At 31.8% G+C, this 10078-nt stretch overlaps 3 protein-coding genes across 4 annotated transcripts; all 3 read left to right on the plus strand.

Moving 5' to 3' along the window:
• The first annotated feature begins 753 nt into the window (after window positions 1-753).
• On the plus strand, window positions 754-2454 carry LOC123915999 (11-beta-hydroxysteroid dehydrogenase A-like). The gene is made up of 6 exons (XM_045967316.1): window positions 754-970; window positions 1063-1255; window positions 1370-1455; window positions 1552-1683; window positions 1916-2083; window positions 2158-2454. The coding sequence occupies exons 1-6, from the start codon at window positions 788-790 to the stop codon at window positions 2452-2454; spliced, it is 1059 nt and encodes a 352-aa protein (XP_045823272.1). The 5' UTR covers window positions 754-787.
• A 920-nt stretch (window positions 2455-3374) lies between these two features.
• LOC123916000 (11-beta-hydroxysteroid dehydrogenase-like 4A) lies at window positions 3375-6142 on the plus strand. Of its 2 annotated transcripts, none has more exons than XM_045967318.1 (6): window positions 3375-3663; window positions 3958-4150; window positions 4771-4859; window positions 5146-5277; window positions 5471-5599; window positions 5706-6142. In XM_045967318.1, the coding sequence occupies exons 1-6, from the start codon at window positions 3481-3483 to the stop codon at window positions 5949-5951; spliced, it is 972 nt and encodes a 323-aa protein (XP_045823274.1). In that variant the 5' UTR covers window positions 3375-3480; the 3' UTR covers window positions 5952-6142. The 2 variants fall into 2 exon arrangements, with proteins under 2 accessions (XP_045823274.1, XP_045823273.1); XM_045967317.1 differs by having other exon boundaries at window positions 3395-3663; window positions 4759-4859; window positions 5706-6126.
• Window positions 6143-8438: 2296 nt separating this feature from the next.
• On the plus strand, window positions 8439-10067 carry LOC123914520 (11-beta-hydroxysteroid dehydrogenase A-like). The gene is given in 7 exon segments (XM_045965722.1): window positions 8439-8621; window positions 8747-8920; window positions 8923-8944; window positions 9044-9129; window positions 9202-9333; window positions 9443-9607; window positions 9687-10067. Coding segments are annotated over 7 exon segments (1143 nt in total).
• Window positions 10068-10078: the final 11 nt, after the last annotated feature.

The raw sequence follows: 10078 nt of genomic DNA on the forward strand, positions 1-10078 counted from the left end.
GCTTATTTAATCTGTCCATTTTAATAATTAACAACTGAGATAAAAAATAGTGTAAAACTGTGTGTTTTTGTAATGCAGTAAATTCTGATCCGTATTAGGCTAACAAATTTGATGCAGTAATGTACCACACAGTTTTCAAGCTGTTTTTAATCGGGGACCATCCGATCTAAAACTAATGGTTGAGATTGTTTTGTTCTAATTTTATTAAGATGCAATTTGAACTGACCGGTTTAAAATGGATGGTTGAGATCTGCTACATTGTGTAACTGTGTGCTCTGACTACAGCAAAAAATCGTAATCCCATATTATGGGATCCAGATTCCCTGCTGTAACAGGTGCACGCAATAGTCAATCTCAGCCATTGATTATCAGATCGGATGAATCAGATTAACTCAATTACATCAAGTCGCATTAGGACTATTTGCAGTCTTACGATTAAATTCGACTCCAAAACATCTGATCTGATTAAGTTAAAAGAGAAATCCTTACTATCACATTTATGTGATTTTGGGTAGGCTTGTTAGCATCTGGAACATCTCTAGAAACAAATTAACCGCATGTAACACACCGATCCATATTGTTTTCACTCTGTCTGATCTCTCTCTCAAAGACACATGTCCTACACTTGCCATTCGGTGCTGCCACCTAATCTTTACCTGCATGCTTCTCTTCTTACCACTCTATAACTATAAATACCAAAAATATTAATTCCATCCTTAAATTAAGCATATCTTAGTTATACTTATTGCCACACTCTGCAATATTCCTTTCTCTTAATTTAGTGATCATGGACCTTATTCATAAGTTCCTCAACATATTAGCTCCACCATTCACCTTCTTTTCCTTACTCCTTTTCTTACCACCCTATTGGACTTTCAAGTTCTTCCTTTCTACTATATACACATTTTTCACTGAAAATGTTGCTGGTAAAGTTGTTCACATTACTGGTGCTTCCTCTGGCATTGGAGAGGTACTCAAAATTAATTCATAATATTTACTTGTAATGTAAGTAAGTAAGTAACACTAATTAATTAATTAATTAATTAACATTGTATTTTGTAGCATTTGGCTTATGAGTATGCTAAGAGAGGTGCTAGATTAGCACTTTCTGCTAGAAGAGAGACTGCATTGCGTGAAGTTGCTGATAGAGCTCGTGGTTATGGTTCTCCTGATGTTATTATAATGCGTGCTGATGTTTCTAAAGTTGATGATTGTAGACGATTGATTGATGAAACCCTTAATCATATTAATTATTCAATGAACATTAAGAATGAATATATATATATATATATATATATATATATATATATATATATATATATATATATATATTGGTGTGTGTTAATTGTCTGTGATGCTGCCATTGCAGTGGATCATTTGGTAAACAATGCTGCAATCGGTGCTGCCGTGATGTTTGAAGAAGTAACTGATATCACCAATTTGAGACCTGTCATGGTAATTAATAATTTACCTGATATAATCATATATAGGACTAATTTGGTTGTTTAGTAGAATAACAATCTGCTAATTGTTGCAAATATGTTTTGTTAGGACACAAACTTTTGGGGATCAGTTTACACAACACGTTTTGCTTTACCACACCTCAAAAACAGCAGAGGCAAAATTGTAGTCCTTTCATCTGCTGATTCTTGGATGCCTGCAGCTAGAACGGGTATCTATAATGTAAGTGTAATTTATCTCTCTTTCCAATTAATTAACCAAGAAATTGTGGTTAATGAGCTTCTTAAGTCGAATCAAATTCGACTTCTGGTGGAAACAAACAATTTTTGATTTGTCGAACTCTGGATTATCAGAACTCATTTTCTGATAGATTCCACGTAGTAGTATATTCATATGTTCATTTAATTCTCAGATATTATTAAATTAAACACTAATACAACACTTTACCCTGCAGGCAAGTAAAGCAGCATTAGTAAGTCTTTATGAAACATTGAGGGTTGAAGTTGGATCAAACATAGGCATAACAATTGTTACACCTGGTTACATAGAATCTGAATTGACCAAAGGCAAATTCTTATTAGGACCAGATGCCAAAATGGGTGTGGACCAAGATATGAGAGATGTAAGTAATTAACCATAAATTTTGCTAGTACCTTAATAATTAAATATATAATATGGTGACAAATTAATGTGTAGGTTGAAGTGAGTGCAATGCCAGTGGGATCAGTGAGTGGATGTGCAAAATCAATAGTGAATGCAACATTGAGAGGAGATAGGTACTTAACTGTACCAGCTTGGTTTAGAATGACATATATTGTGAAAGTGCTGTGTCCAGAATTGGTGGAATGGAGTTTCAGAATGTTGTATTTGAGTGGATCAAAGAATAATACTCCAGCTAGAGAAGCACCTAGTAAAAAGATTTTGGATGCTACTGGGATCAAGAACTTGTTTTATCCATCTTCAATTCAATCTCCTCAAGTTAAGACTGAATGAGTTTTATCAATTGAAAAGAAATGAACTGAATCATGTAAATTGTCTTTTGGCAAAATCAAATAAAAGTAAGAAACTTCATTAATTTATATTTTAGATTTTGTTTGACCATCTTGGAATTTTAAATTGGAAAATCTGGTCTCTTATAATAAGAGAGCAACAACATGTCAATTTCAATGTTTAAGAAACTCTAGCTGCATCAAAGGAGATTGATCAAAATGTCTTTTTTTCACAAAAAAATTAAAATAAATTGAAGTTTTATCTGAATGCTACCAAATTTTTCAGATACATTTTTAAGATAGAATTGTCAAAAAAATGGAAAAGGCCAGAATTGTCAAGACTCATATTTGGGCCATTCATATGAGAATTGTGGTTTAAAATACAAAACTAACGTTTTTGCCCTCAAAGTATGTCGGTTTTTACGAACCGATTTTTTTTCCATCGTTTAAATATTTCGGTTTTTAAAAATTGAAATTTTGTGTTCCAAATTTAATGGCAAAAATTAGAGTTTAGGGTATAAAAGAAATGTGGGGTCTAACTGATTTTTTTTCCACGCAAAAAAATTCGAAAAATATTTTACACTAGAAACATTTTATCCGTTGAATTTTAAATTTTTCTTATTAGGCGATTTATTATATTTGAAGTTTATGTGAAGGCAATGGCAATAACTATGCTCAAATTTGTTCTTGGTCCATTCCACTAATTAAACGTGTCATCATGATGGGATAGAAGTTAATTTCTAAATCCAGATTTCGTATATTTGAATGCCACCACCCACTAACTTGTTTATCCATATCCATATTTAATAGAGATAAAAATGAAATGATGAATGCACATTATCATATAATATATGCTAACCTCCAACACACCAACCAATAACGCTCAATAAAATTGGCCAGTATGGCTCACATCACCATAAATTAAGGGTGGGTATATAATAATCTATGTATTTCCAAAAGTTTGAAGACACAATTTCTACTACTCTAGCTTGTTGCCAAGTTGTGATTTTAATCTTATAGTTCAATAACAATGAGTACAATTAACAACATACTGAATATAGTATTGCCCCCATTGTCACTTGTTCTGCTCCCCATTTACATGCTACCTTATCTTTTCTTCAAATTATTTATTTATGTAAAAAGCTTGTTCTACAAAGAAAATATGGCGGGGAAAGTAGTGCTAATCACTGGTGCAGCCTCAGGACTTGGTGAGGTATAACTTCCAAGTACTCTATTCTTTTTTTTTTTTTTTTTTGGTCTTAGATGAAGTGGTAATCCACTGAAATTAAACTCACATATAATTGTGAGATCATGGGTTCGAACCCGGATCACGACGTCCGACCTAACAATTTAGACATTTTTACTAGTTGAGCTAGGACTTATGGGACACAAGTACTCTATTATAATTCTAATTAATGCTAGTTTTTTTTTTGTGTGCAGTTAATACTAGTATTAGTAATGTTGCTAATAAAACTCTTGTTACTGTGTAATTTATTTATTTGAAAAGCAATTAGCTTATGAGTATGCTAGGCAAGGAGCAAGGTTGTCCCTTGTTGACATAAAAAAGGAGAATCTTGTAGAAGTGGCTGATATGGCAACATCTCTTGGTTCCCCTGATGTTATCATCATTGGTGCAGATGTTTCCAAGGTCCAAGACAGTAAGCAGTTTGTTGATGAAACAATTAACTACTTTGGACAATGTAAGTGTTAACAATAGAAAATATATGTATTGAATACAAAATTTTATCCTACCAATATAATATTTAAATATCAATGGACTAAATTACCATTAAGTTTAAGGTAAATTATAATATGAACCACTTTATCAATGGTCCATGGTGGACCAGTCATGAATAATATTATAACGAATACGAATTTTACAAAATTCGCTGTTGGATTCAAAGTTTATATCATATAAATCATCCATAGAAAAATTTAGAAAAATTGAAATTCATTTGATATGTTATTGAGACACAACAGGATTAACGGATTATTAAATAACGTAAATCTTGATGGGTCTCAATAACATATCAAATGATTTTCAAAAAAATTTAAAAAATTTATGGATGATCTATACGATATAAACTTTCAATCCAACAGTTAATTTCGTAAAATTCATATTCGGTAGATCACTTGTCCACGGTGAACCACTTGTAAAGGTGGTCTACCGTAGCATAGCCTTAAGTTTAATGTTCGGTTATAACCAAAAACCCATTATATATTGTCTAACAGTAAGTAGAGTAAGTAGATGCTAGTTAGTGAAATTTTTTATTAATTTCCTAGAAAAAATTTCTTGACAACCTTTGAGTTTCTGATGCAGTGAATCATCTAGTAAATAATGCTGGAGTTGGTGGGGACCCAAGATTGATAGAGGATTGTTCTGATGTTACTAAATACACTTCAATTATGGTTAGCTATTTTTAAATTTTTGAAGTGTTTGAAAAACTCATTAGATGATTTTTTAGGTAAAGAATCCACAAAATTTATTGGGTGAAATTTCGGTCATGTATCTGCATAACTGTACATCAATTGGTAGCTGTCAATGATATTGATTCTCATGAACCTGTATTTTGTTTCCGAACATTTTTAAGATATATATGAATATGCTTTTCTGAAGTAAATCAGAATTGTAGCCTTAATAATTAGTATCTCAAAATTGGTTTCAAATTAAGGTAGCTTCTATGTTTATTCACAGGATACAAATTTCTGGGGAGCAATTCATGGCACTCTACAAGCAATCCCACATCTCAAAAACAGCAAAGGCAGGATCATAGTGATTGCTTCGTATACTGGATGGTTCCCACTTCCAAGATTAAGTTTCTATAATGTAAAATTAGAAATTATACTGATTCATTTCAGAATTGTAGAGATATTGCATGCCATTAATTTAATTTTCATATAAGTAGAGTGTTCAGACCCCAACTCTTACATATAAAATGTGATGTCCCTACCAATTATGCTAAATTCACGGAAATTCAATTAAGTTTTCATAATGTGACTTATTTATTTAATGGTATCAGGCAAGTAAGGCAGCAGTGATAAGCTTCTTTGAGACTCTAAGACTGGAGCTTGGTTGGTGTATTGGCATAACAATTGTCACGCCTGGTTTTCTCAAAACCAAAATGGCATTGAGGGCTTATGAATATGAGGTTGGTCAATTAGTCTCATGCTTAATATTAAATGAAGCACCTCCTTTAATTTAAACCTTAATCAATATTCAATGATGTGTATTCTAATTCTAATTCTTCATTGCAGGCTAGTCTGAGAATAATTCCAATGGGGTCAACATTTGAATGTGCCAAAGAGATAGTGAAAAGTGCATGCAGGGGAAATATGTATGTGACAAATCCTTCATGGGTCAAAGTGATGTTTCCTTTTAAGATGTTTTATCCTGAATTGGTAGACTGGGCTCAACAACATGTCTTTGGGCTTTTGCCAAAATCTTCTAAAAATGGAAATCTTCATATATTGAAGAATAATCAAGTGCTTAAGGAAGAATAAAATGTTATTTTATCCATCTTCAAATTCGATCTCCTGAGGTCAAGACAGAATGAGTCATTTCAATTGAAAAGAAATGGACTCAACCATGATACATATATTTTAAAGAGTTAAATATATTCTTAGTCCTTACATTTATGCGACATTTTATGATTAGTCCCCCTAAAAAAATTATTATATTTTTAATATTTTTAGTCTCAACTATTTATCAAAATTGAGAAAAAATAAAATTTTATATTTTTTGAATTTTTTATCACTCATAATAGTTATTTTTGAATTTTTTAATGAAAAAATGTAAAAAAGTTATTATAATGCTTATAAAACATTGAACTTGTGTTCTTTCTTATGGAATTATCATCTCTAAAATACCATGATCGACAAATAGTTTTTTAATTTATAAAATAATCGTTAATTTATTAATTAACCGATCTAATGTACCGGTACATTGAAATTTTTCATATGTATCATAGAAGCTCCCATTCTCACCGTGAAGTTTCCGCTAACGGGACAAACAGAATTGCATATAAAATGCCACCGGGATAATGTGTGTACTCAATTAATTATATGGCATGCCACGTGTTATAAAATATTTAAATTTTGATATTTATTATTAAAACAAATAAAAATTTAATAAGAAATGAAATGAAAAGAAAATCCTATTCCCCTTTAATCTAGTGAGTAGTGTCTAATTTTTTTTTACCTTAAAGGTGAATAAGTGGAGTGTCTGAAAAATAAACTTCAACTCTTGCATATATAATACGATGTCCTACCAACTGAGCTATGCTCGCGAGAACTCTAAGCTCAAATTTTATGGCTCAAAAGAGAAACATATATATTGGTCAAAAGTAAATGTAAATTTGAGTAAATTACACTCCTCATTTTTGAAAAATGGTCATATTACATTTCCCTTTCCTTTATGTTTAAAAAATATACAATTTGGTTGTAAAAAAAATAAATATACAATTTGGTCTATTTAACTTAATACCGTGATAATATTATTTTAAATTTTTAAATTTTGAACATTATCGTTTCTATTGATTTGATGATTAGTATCTGCCTTCCCTAACCATTATTCCTACCTTCCCTAACCTTAACCCTTGTTCGTTAATCTTTCTCATTGTGTGACTTCACCGTTCAGAAAATAAATTAACGATCTGGCATGCAGGGTTACATATTTCTTTTTTTTTTTTTTTTTGGTTAAGCAGGGTTACATATTTCTATCGAGGCCTTATATCTTCATTCATATTTTTTAGGTGGCTCATTTTCCCATAAAAATATCGAAAAAATTTATTCCAGTAAAAACTCGGAATTATTTTTATCTGAAATCAAAACTTTTTTCAAAAAAAATCGGGAACTTTTTTTTCTGAATAAAATTTCACATTATTTATCCCGAAAAAATATCGGAAACTTTTTTTTCGAAATAACCCGGAATTGTTTTTTATCTTAAATCGAAACTATTTTTTGAATAAAATCTCAGATTTTTTCCCGAAAAAAACTCCGGAATTATTTTTTATCTGAAATAGAAACTTTTCCCCAAAAAAAAATCAGGAACTTTTTTTCCAAATAAAATATCAGATATTTTTTCTTCGAAAAAAGATCGGAAACTTTTTTTCCGAAAAAAACTCCGGAATTGTTTTTTTATCTAAAATCGAAACTTTATTCCCAGAAATAATCGGGAACTTTATCTCTGAAAAGAATCGCAAACTTTTTTCCGAAAAAGGTCAAAAACTTTTTTTCGGAAGAAACAGAAACTTTTTTTCCGAAAAAATATCAGAAATTTTTTCCCGAAAAAAGATCGGATACTTTTTTTCCTGAAAAAAACTTTGAAATTTGAAAACTGACATTTTGAAAACTGAATTTTTTTACTAAAAAACCGGTTTTGAAAAAAAAAAAAACTAGTTATTAAATCAAAAACCAATTTTTAAAAGCAAAAACCAGTTATAAAATTGGTTATAAACATAATCAGTTTTGTGAAAACTAAACCGATTATAATATTTAGTTTTAATATTCGGTTATGATATTTAGTTATGGACAATTATTTTGATTTATCCATTATACTCATCCTAATATTTTCTACTTACTCTTTCTTTTTACCCATCTATTCTTTCTTTTACTTTGCTCTTAAGTGTGTGGGAAAGTTTTACCCCAAAATACACATTTGGGGTTTTCCAATGTAGAATACATTTAGAAATTTTGCCGTTTATTATTATTTTACTCGACCCTAGGATTTTCTCTATGAAAGAGTTCCGAAAACTAATTCTATTCAAAGTTTTTCAACTTGAACACAACTCAGCAGCACCATTGTACGTGTACAGCTCTAAAAGTGTTACGTGTTGCGTCCTCTGCATGCAGAATGCCAACATTGCATATCTTTGACTACTTCTTGTTTTCGTACAATTGACAATGACGCAATTTTCTGTCTCTCTAAATCTGTCTCACGTTTTCTTTTCTCCAACAAAAGGCACTGGCTTAACTCAAACAAGAACAACCATGGTTTTCTTTCATGGAATCTTGGACCTTATAGTTCCCCCTCTATGCCTAATTTTCCTGCTCTGTATTTTACCACCTTATCTATTATTCAAGATTGTTTACTTCTTCATAAGATCAATGTTTAGTGAGAACGTAGCAGGAAAAGTAGTACTCATCACTGGGGCCTCCTCTGGCATAGGCGAGGTTCTTACATACCCACATGCCAAAAGTTAAACAATTTAAAATTTGAACTTTGTTGTTAATAATATATAACTAAGTGGAATTTGGTTTCTCTTTGTTTTCCTTTTTGATTTGTTTTGCAAATTAAGCATCTGGCATATGAGTATGGTAAGAGAGGAGCACGCCTAGCTCTTGTTGCCAGAAGAGAGAATCGACTAAAGGAGGTTGCTACCAAAGCCAAGTCCTTTGGGTCTCCTGAAGTCATCACCATCCCAGCAGATGTTTCATGTGTCCAAGACTGTAAACGTTTTGTTGACTTCACATTCAATTCAACCATTTTGGACAATGTGAGTTATTTCAAAATAATATACTTTTTTAATTTTTCAAAGTTTATGGGAATGCAAATGATTAATAATCACTTTGTATATTGTCACATTTCTTTCTAGTGGATCATTTGGTGAACAATGCAGGAATAGTTCCTCTCAGCTTATTTGAAGACATTACTGATATAACTAATTTTGCACCCGCTATGGTAACGAATCAAATGGATTTCTATGAATAACTTTTTTAATTGCAAATAATTTTTCACCTGACAAATTAACAGGACATTAACTTCTGGGGTTCTGCATACGGCACATATTTTTCAATCCCCCGTCTCAAAAAATCCAAAGGCAAGATCATAGCCATAGCTTCCTCAGCTGGATGGTTGCCTGCTCCAAGAATGATGTTCTACAATGTAATACACAAAATCTCACCAACAAGCTAAGCTTCTATTGTGATGTATATCTTTCTTTGCAATGTCAATAACCAACCAGTAACCAATTTATAGTTTTCAAAATCTACAGGCAAGCAAAGCAGCAGTGATTAGCTTGTATGAGAGTCTAAGAACTGAATTGGGAAAGGACGTAGGAATAACTATAGTTACACCAGGGTTGATTGAATCAGAAATGACCCAAGGGAAGTTCCTATCTAAGGAAGGCCAAATGGTTCTTGACCAAGAAATGAGAGATGTAAGCTTAAGCTAGCTTTAATTTTCAAGGGAAACTTTAAGTTTTTCTTAGTGTATGAGTTTTATTGTTTTTTTGGCAGGTTCAAGTTAGTGTGGTGCCCATAAGATCAGTCACAGAAGCTGCCAAAGAAATTGTGAATAGCGCTTGTCGTGGAGACTCTTACTTGACAGAACCAGCATGGATTAGGACTACCTTCTATTGGAAGGTGTTCTGCCCTGAAGTATTGGAGTTTTTAAACCGTTGGCTGCTACTATCAGGGTCTTCAGAGAGGGAAACAATTAGCAAGAAGCTAATTAATCTACCAGGCTTAAAGAAATATGTGTATCCTGAGTCAGTTAGAAATCCCAAAGCTCAAGCCCAACTAACGTCCAATTGTATGTCTTTGAAATCTAGGTCATGCTTTGTAAATATTGAAATAATATCTGATGACACTATTACCCCACCCCAAAAAAACTTGTAATGTAAAGCATG

Source organism: Trifolium pratense, linkage group LG3 (assembly GCF_020283565.1).
Source record: "Trifolium pratense cultivar HEN17-A07 linkage group LG3, ARS_RC_1.1, whole genome shotgun sequence".
Lineage (NCBI taxonomy): Eukaryota > Viridiplantae > Streptophyta > Magnoliopsida > Fabales > Fabaceae > Trifolium > Trifolium pratense.